This window comes from Rhamphochromis longiceps, linkage group LG1 (assembly GCF_057381845.1).
Source record: "Rhamphochromis longiceps isolate RC_006_pf linkage group LG1, R_longiceps_female_GT1.1, whole genome shotgun sequence".
Taxonomy (NCBI): Eukaryota; Metazoa; Chordata; class Actinopteri; order Cichliformes; family Cichlidae; genus Rhamphochromis; species Rhamphochromis longiceps.
The window spans coordinates 32,625,341-32,645,000 of NC_140557.1; the positions used below are offsets into that span (position 1 = coordinate 32,625,341).

Here is a 19,660-nt window from a genome sequence, read left to right on the forward strand (position 1 = left end):
TTAGTAATGTCTAATTTCATTAAACCAAATTACTGCTGAGCTACACCAAAACTCCTAACTAAAGATGCATCATTTAGTTGAAACTTGTTGCAGACCTTCTATAAGATTTTGTAATTCATGAACCCACTAAGGACAATTGGAGCAAAAGCGAGTTCTTTGACTTTTGATGAGGGACTTGAGTATGAATTTAGTGAACAATTGAAAGTCAGATTAGAGAGGCCACTGTATTTTAATTACTCTAAAGGCTCACCTTTTCCATCTGGCACTCTTTGGCTCCACCATTCTCTCTCCTTATGACACTGACGTTCATGGGTGATTTACTGGCAGTGACAATTCTCTGAACTTTGGAGATATCCTGCAGAGGAAAACAGAAATATAAACTTGGGGTTAAAAACACATGAGCAAATAGGTTCTTGAAATTCTTCAAAACCTAGTAGTTCTAATACATATATGTTTATTTCATATTTAAACATATATTTTATTTGTGTATTTATGTTCAATTTAATTTATTACAGGATAAAACAAACAAAAGTTTCTCATTTTTCCAAAACGTAGGTCATATTTAATATTGCATGGTTGTTCATTTTGTAAGTTAGAGTTCTATTTAGATTAAAATAGATAATAAATCTGATGCACTGTGTAATTTAAGTTTTTAAGTGTTCATATGTACAGTAACTGGATACCATCATACTTGCATAGTATTGTTAGGATCAGAATATGTTATGACACTAAATAAATAAATAAATACACAGCTTTTACCAATCTTTCTGAGGTCTCAGATGTTGGACCTTCAAACAAGAATACCACTGATGTCTGTACAGAAATACACAGACCACCTCAGAGTGAGAAGTAGTTGCAGTTCAGAAGGTAGATTTGGGATTTAATACTATGAGACCTGCACATGATCAACAATGATGTTTCAGTGAAGTGACCCACTGCAAACAGAGCCAAAGCAATTCTGAGATAGAGGAAGGAAAACAAGACGGACAGTCAGAGATGAAAAGGTTTTCTCTGGAGGTAGTAGAGCAATCCATATCGCTACCACCTGAAATGATGTCTGCATAGAAAACATGACTTTTTCAAGGTTGATGCACTTTAAAATCAGTAGTGCTTGAATCCAAAAGGCAAAAACACACAAAAACAAGCAAAAAAGTAAAATAAAAGTAAATAAAAATTGATACGGGTTTCTGGAGAGTTACATGACAGTCATCATTTTGCTATTGAACAGAGGAATTCATTCAAATACTGACAAATAATGGTATGGTCTTATGGGAAATGACTTCTCAGGAAAAAGCAAAAACCTAGACTATAAAAATATTAATGTTCCTCATTATCTCACTAAACTCCTGATGTCATTTCAAATGTGATTTATAGCCTGTTTTTGGATAATATGACTGATCTGGTGAACATTTAAAAATTTTACATACTTGCTTTAAGTAAGAGGCACTTAGAAAAAATTATAAGAAGTGGTTGTGGTTAAAGGAGTAACTAAACAGATAGATAATTTGTTAAAACACAAGTGTAGATTCTTAGCTGTAATTTGAGAGTACAGCACAAATGGCTGTACTCCCTATACATCCCTGTACATCCCCACTTTTCATGGGACAAAATATAATTTGACACTCAAAAGCTTAATGGACAGTTGCAGAGGATTCCATTATTTCTTCAATAATTATGGAGATAAAAGTTCTGGAATTGAAGGAAATGTGGCATTTGGGATCCTTATATGAGGATATGACCATGGATGAATTGCATGGATTCCAGTGACCATGGATCACAGAAGCAGCTGCATTGATTTTATTTGGTGGAGAAAAAAACAAACAGCAACTGAAGACGGCTGCACTAAAGGCAGGGCAAAGCATCACAAATGAGGAAATCCATTCTTTGGTCATGTTCAGGAGATCCAGACTTCAGGCAGTGTTTAACAATGATTCCAGTTTATCACTTTATAATAATTTCTTTCACCCCTTGAATAAAAGCTTAGGATCTACACTCGTGTAGATACAGACACCATCTTTTCACTCATCATGCCATTTTGTCTGGTAAGGACCAAGGGTTGAAATATTAATTAGGCTTGTTATACCAGATCTTTCTCCCAAAGTCTGACTGTCTTCTGCAGCTAGTCTTCTGCACAAGACAAGTACACTTTAACTGGGTCAAACGTGGTCTCTTGAGAGCGTAAAGCAAGACAGTTGCAAGATGAACATAAGCAATCTTAACCTGTCAATGTCAAACGCCATTCTTATTGTGTCAGCTGAAGCAACATCTTTTTAGGCAGGTTCAGGAGAACTGACATTACTTGTGGAAGTGACCACATTTGGGTGAACATTTCATACACAATTCCCCAACTTTTGACAGCATCTGTCAGAACCAGCCACACTTTCCATTCTTACCATCTGTTTGTCTCTCCATAAGGCCCCTGACTTTTCAGCAGAGCCTTAGTGCTTAAAAGCAGCAGTTTTCCAAGTAACACTTCATAATAACCACCATTTATAATATTACAATACTACATATCATATTATTTGATAAGTTGTTAAACTTTCATAGCATGTTAATTTGATGCTAGCAAACAGTTCTACAACAAATAGATACTAATTAACAAATTATTTCTTATTACCAATTTGAATTGATTAATTTTGTAACGTATTCTGTTATAACGCCACGGACATACATGAGTTATATCATTCTGAAGGCATCTGGATATACATAGAAATATAATTATTGAATTATTAATAAAGCTTGTTGTGATAAAGGTTTCAGTGGTGCTCACTGTGAGCCTGCCTTTAACCAAACATGGAGTGAAATTAAGCAAAAGGTGAAAAGAAAGCTGAACAGTGACTGTTAAAGAACACAAACAAATATGCTGAGTTGTGATTATTTGCAACTATTATTGAGATTAACTTACCTAAGTGGGTTTTTGGCAACATTGTTTGGGTCTTTTTTTTCCTTTTGTAGAACACAAATTTGATTCTATCGCGGTTTTTGGATTGTCAGCTCGCTACTGTCTAGTCTTTGCCTGGGAGAGATGGATATCCTGTATAATTTTTATAGACAAGGAAACAATCATAAAAGTAAATAGTAAGCGCTTAAAGCAGGGCAATGAAATGCCTGATTTTCCTCCAGCCCAGTACTCTGAGCATCTAAGACATCATCTCCCATTACTTTGATGAAAATTGCATACTATCAGACCACAAGACTTGGCTCTCTCCCCAAGACTGTTAAATATGAAGCAACTTCCACTTCAATCCTGCTGATCTTTGCATCCTCACACTAATGAATCTTTCACCAGCAAGAAGAGCTTTGTGTGTGTGTGTGTGTGTGTGTGTGTGTGTGTGTGTGTGTGTGTCAGGCAGGGTCTGAGAGAGTCTTATCTGTGGTGTCTAACAGAGCTTAAGGCCCATTACGGTAACTCAAACTATGAGCGTGACACTCAAAGTGGTGTCACAGAGTGCTTGAACAAACATCCCTGCACTTAAGCACTTTAGGTTTCACAACACAAAGCAGATTTTAGTATAAATGTGCTGATGAAATTCAAGCATTTGAATATATGTGATCTCTTTGTTGCTATTTTTTGTAATTTTTCACATAATGCAAAGTTATACTGTCCTTGGTCATCCATAGCATTCAGCATACTCTATAGTGTATTTTTCAGAACTATTCACATTTCTTTAATTAACAATAATAATAATAGATTGGATTTATATAGCGCTTTTCAAGGCACCCAAAGCGCTTTACAATACCACTATTCATTCACTCTCACATTCATACACTGGTGGAGCAAGCTACGGTTGTAGCCACAGCTGTCCTGGGGCAGACTGACAGAAGCGAGGCTGCCATATCGCGCCATCGGCCCCTCTGGCCAACACCAGTAGGCAAGTAGGGTAAAGTGTCTTGCCCAAGGACACAACGACCAGGACAGAGAGCCCAGGGATCGAACCGGCGACCTTCCGGTTACAGATGCGATTCCCAACCCCCTGAGCCACGGTCGCCCAAAGATACACTATTTAAGGTATTTAGGACAGATCTATTTTGTAGACATTCCTAAATTAATCAACAGTACACCATTATGCTGTCAGTGTACTCTGCTGTAAGGAACTGTTTTTAAACTTATCATACTAATGAGTTGGCCCTGACACAATTAAGTTGCTTTTCATTAGACTTGTTTTCTTTCTGAGTGGGTCAGAATCACACAATTGCCAGGCATCCCTAGAATGACCCGTCCCATAACAGAAACCTGTTTAAATACTCAAGTGCATTAGCACTTGGTTTCCTGTAGGATATGCCTATAGTAACTAATGCCTATACCTTGATAGTGTAGCAGGTCTTTTTAATGTTTTTATTATTTTATTTTAATGTATTCTTCTTATTTAGAGCAGAGCTGGATTGATATTGCAAAGAACCTCATTGGTAATGAGCACCAGCATGTAAATGTGACCATCCCCAGGAAGTTTTACAAAGTTTTGTTCGAGTCGGACACTGGCGCCACCAGGCCCTCTGACCACCACCAGTAGGCAACGGGTGAAGTGTCTTGCCCAAGGACACAACGACCAAGCCAGGGCTCGAACCGGCAACCTTCCGATTACAAGGCGAACTCCCAACTCTTGAGCCACAATCGCCCAAACATTCAAATTTGGTTGGTTGTTTAATAACAGATTGTCTCTTGGAGTGACACATGTTTCTGCTTTACATGGATTAAAAGATTAAAAGTTGAGGAAATGAAAGACTTGAAACAGCTGCAAAACAGCAGGGATCCCTTCTAGAATAAGTTATTTTATGTATTGCACTTCTAAGCTACAATAAGACAATCTTATACATGCCTCAAAACTACAAAAGAACCTAGGGTAAAATAAATAACAATTACACTAACCAAGTGATTTCATGCTGTTAGATACAACAATGAGGAATGCTAAATTATTCTTAGTGCTAAGTTCTCGACATTTGTCTCCTCAGCTGTGGAACATTTGGCTCTTTTATGCCCTGTAAGTGCTACTGTATGTGTTTTTTTTCTTATTGCGTAATATGAGTTAAATTTGGCATTGAATTAAATGGGATCTGACCCACCTCTACATATACAGGCGGGGTGGACAGATGGAGCACCCCAGTAATTTTCACTGTGAGGGCACGCTGAGATTTATCAGACAGCCCGTCAAGTGTACAACAGCAACAGGAGATAATGAAGCCAGCAACTGCTCACAAGTGAAGTGCTGCTATTTCTATGCTAATGAAGGGGGAAGTAAAAACTTCATTAGCATAAAAAAATCAACCCACACCTTTCTTGAAATTCCTGTACTTGTCTTTTCTTTTGTATGATGCTGATTTTGCTCCTGTACTTGAATGTACTGGGCTGTATGTTTGAAAGGCAGATATGGGCGAATGCATAGTCAGATGAGATCCTTTTGTTTTGACCAAGGAGGGTGTAAACAGGAAGTGTCAATTATAGAATCTTGTTTTATATGATGCCACAGCAAAGGTACTGCAATGGCACTGGCGTGGATGGTATTACTCAAGCATGATTAAAAAAAAATCCTCTAAGTGGCATGTCAAATCTCTTAGGCACCCACGATAGAGACACAGAGTAAATTGTGACTGCTTTGAGGAGAGAAAAGCCTCTTAAAGCCAGAATTGCTCACCAGTATCATGGCAGATAAGACACAGCAGCGCTGTGGCCGACTTGATGATTTCAAAGTGACTGCAGCGACTGCTTTTCAGAAATCAGAACTAGCACAATCTCTGATTGAAGTTGACATGACTGCTTGATAGGGGGTAAAACAGCTATGGGTAATAAAAAAGTATATTTTCAAGAAATAAAAGCGATCTGTATATTCAGCTGTATGTGATTTATATATCTTTTGGGGGTTTTTTCTTGTGCACAGAGCCACAAAAATACTTGTAGGAATGTTTAAAGAACAAAATACAACTGCACTTTGACACTTGTCATTAGTCTTAAAATGTGGTTCAGTAGGAAAACAAGACACAATATCCTCACCGAAAGCATAATCTTACTTGTAGAATGAATCCTCTTGGAAGTCACCTTGTTTTACTCCTAAAAAGGATTAAATCCTGAGCCCTTAGTTGAGTCTGCTGTGACCCTGACTTTAAGAGGCTCCAAACAAAGACTGTGTCACATTGAGTTAATAATTTTCATATAGAACAAGTCCAACATCCAAAAAACTCCCGTAAAGCCCTAAAATAGTAGTGTTTCTCTTCAAAATCTATAGAACAGAATACAAAGACTGACATAACTATTTAGACTGCCGCTTGATTTAGACATGTTATTATTCTGAACAACCTCTGGAAGTGTGTTTGCCCAACTGTTATATTTGGTAGTAATTATTTCCTGTGCTATTTCTCTCTGGAGAGTGATACTCGGGGCATCAGATTGACAAATAGCCACTTGAAAAGAAGGTAATAATCGCCTAACTCTTAAATTCATGTTGCAGACAGTGCATTATGCGTGCTCTGATGTGCGGTGAGGTGAATATTTTGGCACAGAGTTATATTCCATGATGTCACTAAGTTCCTGTGTGAAATGAATTTCAATTTGAAAGTGTTTACACAAAGGGAAGAGGCAAAAAACTGCAGCCGGCTTTATCTTATCTGGAAAGTCAGAGGGAAAATTATACTGCACCATTACAGAAGCATATCCCAAATCCAACTTTCTTTCCACTTTACTTTTGGCTCTGCAAAGCAAACTTATCTCATTTTTATCCTACTTTTCTGAAGAAACGGTAATATTTGTGTTCGGACTGACAATCAAACTGATTGCATACTGTAAGACAAAGTCTAAGCCATTTTCATTACATACAGATACACTACATGGACTGTACTGTAAATCAACATATCACAGTGGGGAAAATACTGATTTGATCCCCTGTTTTTCTATACGATGGCAGTCTGGTGACTGACTAGGCCACTCCATAACCTAAACGTGCGTCTTTTTTTGCTCCTCCAAACACAGTGGGATACAAAAGAGCTTGACTGTGGTTTCATTTGACCACAGCACTTTCTCCCAAGCCTTCTCTGAATCATTTAGATGTTCACTGGCAAACTTCCGACTTGCCTTCTTGAACAGGGGACCTTGCTGGCACTGCAAGATTTCAATCCATCATGGCGTAGTGAGGGACTATCTGCCTTCAGATCGTTAACAAGCTCCTCGCATGTAGTTTTGAGCTGACCCACTACCTTCCTCACGATCATCTTCACCCCATGAGGCAAGATCTTGCAGAGACGTTCAGACAAAGGGCATTTTAAATTTATTCCATTTCTAAATAATCACACCAGCAGTTGTCCTCTTATTATCAAGCTTCTGCTGATGGTCTGGTAGCCCATTCTAGCCTTGTGCAGGCCAGATGGGCACATAGCCAATCTGTGGGAGACAGAATTCTGACTGAGTTGTGGGGGATCAAATACTTATTTTACTCACTGAAGTGCAAATTTGTAATTTGCAACTTTTATGGGAAGTGTTTTTATTTCTTGGATTTCTGATTGATAATCTCTCTCTCTTTATTAAAACAAAACTACCATAAGAATAGGGACTGTTCAATTCCTCGAAAGTGAGCAAACTTACAAATTCTGCAGAGGATCAAATAATTATATCCCCCAGTGTATATCTACAGGAAACCCATGCAACAACTGATGTAACTAATAAGACTGAAAAAACCCCAAACCCAAACAACAATTGCACTTTCCTTTACTTGGCATGTTGCAGGGCACTATTATTTTGCATACTGTCTCTCTGACACAGTCTGGTGATGTACTTAAATGGAGCACAGCCATTGTTAATGGTATTAATTACACCTGCGACTTTCCTGATATGGCAAGTCAAAATGTCAGCTGTGAAAAAGGCCCATTGGTCATGCTTCTGGTAACATGAAAGGGCCGTAGAATTACATTTTGTATTCAGCCTGAATTATTCATTCAAGACTACTGTGAATGAAGCTGCCTTGGGACAAAATCGTTCCAACAATGCAATCAGCCATGATTAGAACATGGCTCCATGTTACAAATGTTGTTGCTCTGATTTCTTTTGATTATAGGTGTAAAAACTACTAGCACCATTACCTCATTAGAAGACTGTGATTCTGGTTGAATTATAATAGCAAAAGTGGAAGCTTAAAATATACTTTCAAGACCATGTTGTACTAAAATCTGTTTTGAAAGTCTCAGAGTAGCACAGATAGTTGATCTAGCAGTTTGATTTTATAACTTCTGTCAGGACTGAATTCATATCAAAACATAAAAGAACAACTGACAAAGATCAGGGTTGATTAGCATCAAAATCAGGAAAAAAAAAAGAAAATATGAAAAGAATAATAATAATGTTTTTGTAAGTGCAAGTTTCCTCACCAGACGATGTAAAATGCAAGCAATTAAATGCAGTAATTTTTCATATAGATTTCTTATATATGACTTCCCATAATTAGGTATTAGTGTTTCTTAGTGTAATAGTGTTCTTGACTGTTTTAATGTTTTTTGAGGGAGTTTAAAATCAAGAAAAGTAAACATGCACTAGTAAAAATTAAAAGTAGGATACTGAAAGTTGGCACTATTAATCATTCCAGCAATGAGGATGGATAATAATGGTAATAATGATAATAATGGTAATGGATAATAGTAGGGGAAAAGATCTGCAAATGTGAAGGAACTTGTTGAACTTGGAACTAGCATATGTACAGAGTAGGATTTTCAAGAAATTTGATACTCACACACAATTGATATTAAAAATTGTTAAAGGGTAGGATACTAATTTGTAACAGTATGACAGCAACGGTGCAATCTTCACCTCTTCTACATGACACACTGCAGGTGCCTGCACACCGCCCCTCCCCTCACTATCAGCTGAACAAATGAAGAGTAGCACAACAAATCTGGCAAAGCATCTTAACGACTGACATCCCGGTGTTAATGAAGAATTTTGAGAAGATTTGCATCACTTAAGTATTAAACAGTTATAATAAATCTTGACCAGTGCACACATTGACGTTAGCCATTTAAATACTATTAGCCATCTGTTAAGTTATCATTAAAGTAGCAGCTAGTGACTATGGCTAATAATAAAACACAAGGTTAATGTTGGAGTTAGGCAGCAAACATTATCAGTATAGCCCATCTGCAACTTTAATAGATGGTATTAACTTAGCTGGACAACTCAATGCTGTAGTATTGTTTTAATTTTTAGATGTTTATTTCTTAAGTTGTATTTTACAATATCTAGTTCATCTTTTTGAAAAACATTAAATAAAATAAAGGAGCTCTGCAATGAATTCTGAATTACCTTGGCATGTGGCTGTTGAAAGGTGACTCTAGAGCTGTTGATGAGCGATGAGTATCTGAACAAGTGGGTGGGGGAGGTGGGAAATCTGTGACTGCTGCTGGGCTGGTTGTGCAGGACGGCTGAGAAGCAGATGTGAACTGTGTCCTTCAACGCCTTCATCTGAGACTCCTGTCCCCAAACAAGATTACACACAAACAAGACGGTTTCTGAATCACTCACACTGCCTTGCATCCACATGAGAAATTTACTTAAGCATTAGAGCCATTTTGCTCACATCCTTTAAAGTGATTTCAGAAAAGCTAGAAGGCATCGTTAGGCAAGACGTAAAGATTAAGAAGTCAATAGAGCAATATGAAGTAATGTGTATTTAAAAATAATTTGCTTTTTATCAATACTAATAGACAGGCTTAACTGATGTTAATATCACCTTTATCAGCTCTTTTCTCCCCGTGCAATTTTCACTCATTCAACTTAGCACATCCATAATAATAATAATGCCCCCACAAAATAAATCTGGTGCATGTGTTCAATGTGTTGAAGCTCAACACTGTGATGGGAAAATTGCTATGACAACCATGCTATTAAACTTCTGCACTTACTTTCATCATTAGATATCCACTCTTTAAAAAAGGTCTTTATGCAGACTAATATTACTTCACATTATTTATTCATTCGCTCATCATCGCTCATCGGCGACACCCCATCCCCTGTGTTATTCACCTTATCCAGCGCAGTCTTCTCCAGTTCTTCCTTGGCCACAGTTAACTTGTGTTCCAAGTCCATTAGCTGCTGCCCCTGCAGAAACACACGAGTTTTGAATCAGCTGAACCTCTCTCTTTGTACTGTGCAAGTAAAGCATTTCTCCAGCTCCACCCCATATCTTCAGCAATATCGATAGCAAAAATCTATAGCACAAGGGATTGAAGCTCCTCTTTGTTATTTTGCAGATCATCACTTTTGTTCTTACTTTTTAAAATATGTGTTATAAAACCTGACACACACACACAGATACATGCACACACATCTAATTCAATCAATTTGCATTCAATTTAAGTTTTACATTTTATTTTATCCTAAATTGACCTTGGAATGTATATACTTAATGTTTTCCATATTAACCTACAAACCAAAACTCCACAATGACAAAGCAAAGATTATTGTTTTTGGACTGTTTTGCACACTTTCCTAACAATGATCCACGGGATGCTTGATCTGAGTCCACCTGTGCCTCACTGAATTAATGGGATATAACTATATAAAGTTTCACAACTCATTATGTATGTCAGAGTGAAAAACTGAGCCATGAGATTGAGTGAATTGTTTACTAACATTGGTATTGCTCCTCAGCTATACACAGTTTTTTGTGGCAAAGGGCCTTCATCAGGTGACCAACCAGGAATCACTGTCAATGTGATAGGCATCCCAGCAATCCTTTTGTGGAAATATTTGTTCTTTTTTATGGATGGTAGGAAGCCAATCCTCCCTGTATCACAGCCCATGAGGAGTTTCCTATAAAGCCCTTAAAAAGTCTCCAACACTAAAGGTGAAATCCTTTAGTCAGATGGCCACAGTTCCAAAAAGCTTGTGTGAGCATCACTTCATTATTATTATTATCCCAACAGTCATCGCAGTGTCAGCAACACCACACCGTAGGGATGTTTTTCCACAATATGGACCAGGAGACTAGTCATAAAGGGAAAGATTAATGTAGAACGGCATAAAGTAATTCTGAAGACCTGAAAATACAAGTATAGGATTCACTCTTAAAAATGCCAGAAGTGTTTTAGCCAGGCACTAAGTGAAAGTGAAGGATCTGAACTGAAAAGGATACAACTGTCCTTTAGATTTAATAAAACGCTAAAAAGTCTGTTGCTGTGTTTGTCATTGTAGAGTATTTTGTGTTGACTGGAGCTGAAAAACAATGAGTCTCATAATGAGTCTTTATGAAACATAAAGATATCAGATACAGTGGACACAATGCTCGAGCACTGAACAACATGTGGATTGGACAGTACTCAGAGGACTCCTCGCGATTATTAAAACTGATCATAGGTGTTGTTCCCCACATCAAACAGACCTTCACAAGGGTGTTCCTGTGATAAAAAACACTACCGCCCCCCTCCCAGAATCTTAAGGATCTGGGGAGGGGAGGACAGAAATAATCCCTTAAAACTATGTACAAATGGTATACATAAAAATGACAAACAATTCACCTTAACAATAGGGATCTCAGTAACCTTCCTAATCAGTGATAATTAATTAATTAATCTGACAAAATCTTGGTTAAGTTTTTGTGAAAACGAAACCTCTAGTCTTTTTAAAGCATTTTATGCACACCCTAGAAGTCATATGAAACCATATAAGCATGAGTTAATTCACAGCAGCACTGAAAAGGATTAGATCTGCTTCTTGGATAGAAGAATATTTTAATGTTGTCATTTATAAAAACAGACCCTTTAAAACCATCAAACTTTAAAAAGGAAGTTTTTCTTAGACGTTAATCCTAGGACTGAACAGCACACACAGAAGGGCTGGTTTTAGTAAATGAACCAATGTAACTCCTTATGATGATCAACAGAGCTTCTTCTGAGAAGTCTTCTATTATTGATAAACTCATCCACAAGAAAAAAAAGAAAGCCGTGCTGGGATCATTTGCATGCAGCCTGTGTAAAACCGGCCTTGGTGATGGACTTTAAGCCATAAACTTTTATCGGATGTCTTTACTTGCCTCCGGAAATGATAAACTACAAAGGCTTATATTCTAAAATATCCAAGGCCAGGTAACCCAACAAACAGCAACTACAATCCCTCTCAAGTGTATTAAATTTTAGTGAGTGGTGATGTGACTGATTGATAGCTTTTGGTAAGCTTTATCAACTTGTGGTGTGTGGTGCCTCGATGAGTGTCCTGAAAAAGCTGGGAGGCTTGGCATGTTCACTGATTTCATCTCATTTTCATGTCAGTTTCTACCAGCAAAGTGGTTATTTTAATGATGAACATGTCTGTCAGTTCTACCACTCAATGGGGCGGTAGGAACTGTGTTTAAATCCTTTCTGACAGATGAGTCGTATAGTGACTCTCAAGGACAGAGCAACAATCAGTCCTATGGGTTTTCACTGAAGCCAGAGAGTCAGATCTCACCTTTAGAAGTTCATGTAGTGGGAGTTTTAGTCAGATGGAGTCTTAAGGTAATCAGGCACAGTTCATGGTCACAAAGCTTTGTAAAAGCCTCATAAAATCTCTTTGTGGCAAATTAAGATATTCATTAATACACACTGGAATCACACATTTTGCTCACAAGTACATTTTTTTAAATGAGGCTCAATATTAGTTTGTTGTCTAAAAGCTCTAAATCCTATGTGCACAGCTTTATAGTAAAGGCCATTACATCCATTACAAAGAGCATCATCAGTGGATAGTCCTTTGAGCTCTGCTGGCGCAACGGCACTGACCCAGAAATGCTGACTTTCAGGGTTAGTGCCCCCAAGTCTAGGGCTTCATATTTCTGTGCTGAGTCCATTATAGAGGTGTGGGGTCAGTGGGGTGCTGTCCACTGGGCTAGATGAGGCGTGTGACGACATCTGTTTTTTCTAAGCTTAAAAAGAAACAGCTCTGGGGGTAATTTTAGTGTCGCAATGAAGAGTACACTGTGAAAGCTTGAATATGGCTCCTCTGCCACAAATACTGTCTCGTAGGGAAATGCAGGGAAGTCGCTCTCTTTTCTTTTAATACTTTTTTTAGTAACATGTTTATGAAAAGCGAGGGAAACTGTACAGCTTATACCTGAGACAAGAGTTGCACTAAAAATGCTGGCTTTTTTTCCTGGTACTCTAAGTTACTCTAGGAAACATGCTGTAGCATTTAATCAATTTGCATTTTCTTGTATTTTACTATGAAAAACAAGAAACTAACTAACTAACTAACTAACTAACTAACTAACAAAAAAAGGTATTCTTAAGCTTTCATAAATGTAAGTTTTGGGGATTCTGCTGTATCTAATCTTGCAAATTTGTTTTCTTTGTTTCTTTTTTTTTAAACCAAGACATTGTGTTGCAAAAGGCACTTTGATAGGGTACAACAGCTGTCATAACCAATTCAATTGCCTCCTGGTCAAGGTGCCTTGACTGACATCCCCCCTGTGATGCTGATGACATTTCTGGATCTTGAGTGACTCTCCTCCACTTCCCCCTCCTTTGGCCCCTGCTGGGCTTTTGATCACAGCACATGGGGAATACAGATGAGTTTTTCAGGAATAGCCAGAGGGATTGGACGTGATGCATTTCTCCCTGACCTTTCCACCAGAGAAAAAAAGCAGCCATTTCTGTCATCTTCGAAAGATGACTGTTTTTACAAGATAAAGAGAATGATCAAATTAGCCTTATCTGTCTAATGCTGCAAATCACTACAGACCGTAATGTTTTAAAGATCCACTTGAAATGTTTGGTGACATTGAGCAATAACGTTTTAGTTTTTTTTTGTTTTGGATGACTGACTGATGCAATTTAGAGACAACGATTTACGAGCAGTGACACCAAGCAAACAAGTCGATGCATCAATCATTCAGAGACTAGAAATAGAACAAAGAACAGGACATCCAGGGACAATATATTCAAGTGTAGGGCTAGAAGCATAAAATTCTATCCTCGAGGACAGAGTCCTTTTTTTATTCATTTATGTCTAACGTAGCTTTAGCAGTGATGTGTTCAAAGCATCAAAACATACACATAAGAAATGGCATTACAGGGCATTGTGGCAAAAATGTCAACTGACATTTTAACACCACAAACAAGGCCTGAAAGGTCAGTCCTTGTACCAGTAAATGCCAATAAATATTATGTGAGCGCTCAGATCCCAGAACGTTTAGTCCTCGCAATTCACAGGGCAATGGAGTATGTACGGGTGGGCAATAATACGCAACACTGCCACTGTTTTTATTGTGCTTGCAGAGGAAGTACGTGAGGAAGAGGCACATATCTGATTCCCTGAAATGGGTGTTACCCCTGAAATGTAGAAATACATGGTGTCATCTGTAATTTTGTCTTGAAGGTTCCCTTATATGATCTAATGCATAATTCTGTATCAACTTCATCCACTGCTGTCCAAACCATTTATCCACATACCACAGAAGATTAAAGAGGATGGGGTGAATCTTGCAGAGGTGGAAACAGAGGACGAAATTTGGTATGTTCACTAAGAGCTGCCGGATTGACTTTGCCGTGTGCTGCTTTGGCTGGATGGAAGTTTATAATTGCAGCCTGAATTAATTAGAGCCCCTTCTGTGATGGGATCATCCTTTGAAGGCGGTATGAAGCACCTGTTTACCCCTGGTCTGGAGCTACTATAAAGCCACCCACCTTCAGTTTGAGCTTACCTTAAAAATTAAATCCTTTTTCCCGTACCGCAGTTCTTTCAGTTGAGCCTGGATTTTTTTGGACTGCAAGAGGAAGATAAGGAAATAAGTGTTAGCTTATTCAAATAGCGAAATTGGTTTTAGATCACGTAGCAGGATTCTGCCAGCTGCAGCAGAAGACTCCTTTGTGAGCATTCCCTAGGCAAAGCTCTGGCTTAAAGGAAGGCCCTACTGAGAGGGAGAAAATATCAAATCTACCCTTCACTGAACTGTATAGTCCACACAATGATGCCGTCATGCACTGGATTCTTGCCCACTGTCTAAACCTGAATTCTCACTCCCACTACACACATTACTGCCACCATCGCCACACACGTGCAGGTTCCTCGGTTGTGACAGCGTCTCGCCCGCCTTCAGTTAAGCCACTCACACAAACAGAGCACTTCTTCACTGCCACCCCCAAACATGCACAGTGACCAGCACTGCCTGACATTCACTCTGCTGCTCCACATCAGTGGGCACCTTGAGCACAGAGACTGTACCCCAGATAGCTTGATACATGGCCATCCTCAAAGCTGCTCATGATGTGAGTGTGAACACTGAAAGCCTCCACACGGGATAGAACAGAGCGTTACTCTGAGAGTCCTCAACGAGGCTGAATGATGTTTTCAGAGCACAGGTATTGTAAAGCCTTTTGTGATCGGAACCAATACAGCATGCTATGCAAACAGAATTGCTTCAACTTGAATCCTAAGGAATTGAAGTTTTAAACATAAAGATTATTAGGTTAATAATTCATTTTAATTAACCAAGCTTTAATATTCCAGATCCTGAGAGCTTTTCTTTGTATATTTGTGTCTCAGCCTTATTTATCTCTACATTTCCTTGGCACAGACAGGTGAAATGTGACATAAGGTCTAATTTTCTTTTACTAAAGCACACTGAACACAATGCCGAGGGAGAAATTCACTTCACAGGGTTTTGTGTACAAACACCTTTGCCTTTATATATGAGATTCTTCATCTTATTTTTTTTCCTCCCCAGGGTGACTCCATGTCCCAGGACACCTCTCACTGTTTTGTGTAACTGGATTCAAAAACTGCATCCTTGGGCTCCACATGAAAACAAGATGTTAGGTTAAATAAACACAGAGCAAACTTTACAACTCTGTCTCACAGACGTATGTGATTTGAAATTATTCAGCCTGTATTTTTCTCCCCCCTGTGAACCGGGTCATTAAATAAAATGTTAGCAAATTAATTTTATTTGCATCGGTTAAGTGGAGCTTTTTGAGATACTCACCGGTAATAGAATGATTCACTTTAAAAGGCCACAGAATCATATGCTGTGGAGTATTAACTCATAAATGCAAATATTTGAATGCACTGCACTCTATGAATTGCCAAAGCATTTTTTTTTTTCAATTTTCTTTTAGTCCAAATAAACTATGTGAGTGTCTCCTGTGGTCCAATTCTCAGCCTATTTTTAGGGACACTGAAACATTGAAAAGCCTTTGAAACATTGTTAAGCTTTACAGTTAGCAGGCTAGTTACCTTGGCTACTAAGTAAGGAATCCTGTAAGCCACAGTAATGGGACAGAGCTCTGATGTAACTGAAAGAGACTTTTCAAAATATATTTCCATTACCTGCCTTGATGGCATATAGAGCCCTGGTGAATGCGGGAAGTTATGTGCTTGACAACAATGACCTTGAAATAAAGCCAAAACTCAGAAGAGCAGCTGGAGCCCATCATTCACTATTTAATGAAAGAAAACCACACATTTGTTTGATTCTCAGTGTAACAGCATTTTCAGTTATACAATAACTATTCAATATTTTGAAAAGCAGATTTCCCAGCAAGCAGTTTATACCCCAAATCATCAGTTAAGGTTAACTTTGTCCAAACTGTGTGTTCAGTCGCCTCCATAAATGTTAAGATTTGGACTAGTGGGAGGCCACTTTAGAAATGCCAAATACTTATTTATTATAATGTTAGAAAAGCCATGTTTTTTACCTGGAATAGTATGGTTTGTGTGCTTCAGGTCGGGGATGACTTGATTTCTCACGTGTAGGAGTATCTCGAGGGCTTGTTTTCAGGTGGGGGTAGAACTACGCTAGAGATTGACAAGTAGATTGGTCCTGTGTAGGCATTGAAGCAGACCCTACACTATTGTGGGGACTAGAGACCTGAGCCTGAAGGTGAAGTTGTCGATTTACTGGTTCATCTACACTGCTATCTTCACCTATGGCCATGATCTGTGGGATATGGCTTAAAGAACAAATAAGACCCATGCAGCAAAAATCAGCTGGTACCATGGGATTCTGGGATACCCCTTAGGGATAGGGTCATTTTGAGTTGGAGTAGAGCTGTTGCTCCTCCGCTTTGAGTAAAACCAGTTCAGCTGTTATGGTCGTGTCCAACTGAGAGAAGACCCCAGGACAACAGATTACATCTCTCAGCTGGCAGCTGGCCTCGATACCCTCACACCCACCCAATAGAGCTGGAGGTAGTGACTGGGGAGAGGGAGGCCTGAGCAGCTCTGCTTAGACTGCTGCCGCAATGAACCATACAAAGATAAGTGGTCGAAAATGGATGGATGGCTGGATGTTGTAGCAATGACCTGCAACTGAGACAGATCCTGCAGACCCCCAGGCAGTATGTTTTGCTCCAGTATGCTTTGATAATTTTATGATTTCACTGCGCTCTGCACAAATTCAAGCCACTGTGAGCAAGAGACAGCAAATGAACCCTGTACGGATGACTATGCTTCCTCCATTCACAGTGAGGAGATGTCCTCCTTTAACTGTCTATTTTTTTGTGAACAGAGATGAGTTACCAAAAAAATGCATGTAATTTTGTTACAGCTGTCCAAGTGTAATTACCAACAAACACTGTGAATTGTTGATATGCATATTAGTAAACTCCAGTCAGTGTTTTCTTTCAAATTTACTGGGCTTTCTTATATGGAGCTTTCCTTTATGTGTTATTTCTCAGGGTTGGCTTGTATACAGTTTGAGTTTTTGCTTGTTTCTGTCACCCAACATTTGTCCAAAAAATATTAAACTTGATTAATAAATTCCCATTCTAGCTATTCTAGCTTGTACCTTGACCTCATGACTGTTATGTTCATTTCTTTTTCCTCTACTTTGCTTTATTCTTTGGCAAATTTTGGCTCGATCCCAAATGAAAACACATATTTTCGCATTCAGCCATTTTAGTAAAGCAACCAAAGCACTTAATCAAAAATGGATGGAAGGCAAAGTACTTTTGATCCACTTGATAATAAAGTGGCTAACTTCAATTTAAAAGTAAACCAATAACATTGTCTCTTATCGATAGTTGTATAATCCATTGGATACTTTTATGAGGTATTATATACAAATAAAAATAAGGGTACAAAAGACCCAATAACATGGATGAAATTTAAATTTTATTTGAATCAATTTATTTTAATCTCTTCTGCTTGTTCACAGTTTAAATATAGTGAAGTGAAGTCATCATATTTATGTTCTTTTCCTCCAATAACAAGATGCAACCAACCAACACAGAGCTACTCAAAACCATCCACTAAGAAAAGTGCAGCTCAGTCTCATTTGCCTTGTCTTTAGTATATTTACCTTTTGATGGATAGTTTTGAGGAAGCAATTGGTTTCTTTAAGAGCTCAAACTTAACAGAAATCATTTAACTTTTCAGATTTTTTAGGAATCCATGGATTTCTTGTGAAGGGAGCAGCAGAGCATAGTGATAATGTTCCATGGATTTATTAGTACGAGGAACATTTTTCTCATTATACAAAGTTATTTAATCTGTCATTAATATAAAATACTTAGTGCAGCTATAAATAATGTCTTTTTTTCTTTTTCTCTTTTTTGCCTTATCGGGCAAATGAGAAAATGTGTTTGTATGCATGTCAGTATGCTGATGTCAACACACAGCTTTTACTTTGAAGGTGAACAATCACCATTTGTGGTTTGCATCTAGTGAATGTTCGCAGAGAAATCAGCGTCAACCATACAAACTATGGGGAACCACAACAACCTACAAACAACTTAAGCAATCACAAGAAGGTTTTTTGTGCAGGCTACTTTTCTGACCCAGTAACAACCCCCAAGAAGCCACTCACCACTCTAGCGACAAGAAGTTGCCAAGGGCTTACTAACCAGGAATTCCTAATCAATCTCTAGGCGTGTGTGACTGAGACCTGAGGCACAAAAAAGGCGAAACGACACCAACATATGACAGATAAAGTGTTCCGGCATCATCATCATCATACATTGTAAGTGCAGTTGCAGCAGGAACACAGCAGCGTCACAGATTTGTCTCCTTTTGCACTGAAACAGATTGTCCTATTTGTACAGTGTGTATGGCTGAAGCATGCTAGCTGGAGCAGAACGGAGACTGGCTCCGAGCCAGAGTCGTACAGTCTGAAGCAAACATGTCACTTCAATCCTTCCAGTCAAGGTAATCTGATTTATTCAGTGTAGATATAGAGATAAAAATTTATTTTTTTATTTCAAGATTCTGCTCTTGTATGCTCCCTTTACACAAATCAGTTGTATCGTAGGATATATCACCGAAGCTAAAAACACCCATCTCCCCAAACGAGGTTTTATCAAAGAAGCCAAACAAATCTGCTTTCATTTCTGATTTGGTAAGGAGGAATTCTAATATTATATGGAATTTAACTTCATAAATCACAGCTTCAGTGCTCATTGAGAGGTTAGAATGAAAAACTAATATTTTAAGACTTAGAGATGGAAACAAGGAGCAACAACAAGGATGTACATGATGAGACGTATATGAGTGACACAGCTGTTGATATCGCATGCATATAAGGTAAATGGTTCTGGCCAAAGCACAGTTCATACCTGATTACACAAAAGTTTAAAACAGTGATACTGATAAATGGCTATCACACAAACATGGTAACATCAACCTTAAATAATGTAGGAATGGCCTGCATGGACTTTTAGTTTTGCTCATGTCGGATTTGCACACATGTTATTAGAACAACTCCACAACTCCCTCTCTCAC

General features: G+C 38.3%; 1 protein-coding gene across 2 annotated transcripts in view; it reads right to left on the reverse strand.

Annotated features, from left to right (window-relative positions):
* luzp2 (leucine zipper protein 2) overlaps positions 1 to 19,660 on the reverse strand; it is a 160,732-nt gene that overhangs the window by 10,660 nt on the left and 130,412 nt on the right. Inside the window, exons 7-10 of one of the 2 annotated variants that reach the window (XM_085411980.1) lie at positions 14,646 to 14,708; positions 9,995 to 10,069; positions 9,275 to 9,442; positions 251 to 355 (exon numbers count right to left, since the gene is read on the reverse strand). In XM_085411980.1, coding sequence (XP_085268106.1) covers positions 251 to 355; positions 9,275 to 9,442; positions 9,995 to 10,069; positions 14,646 to 14,708 — 411 coding nt within the window. The remainder of the gene's footprint in view (positions 1 to 250; positions 356 to 9,274; positions 9,443 to 9,994; positions 10,070 to 14,645; positions 14,709 to 19,660) is intronic. The other variant, XM_085411989.1, reaches the window with a different exon arrangement.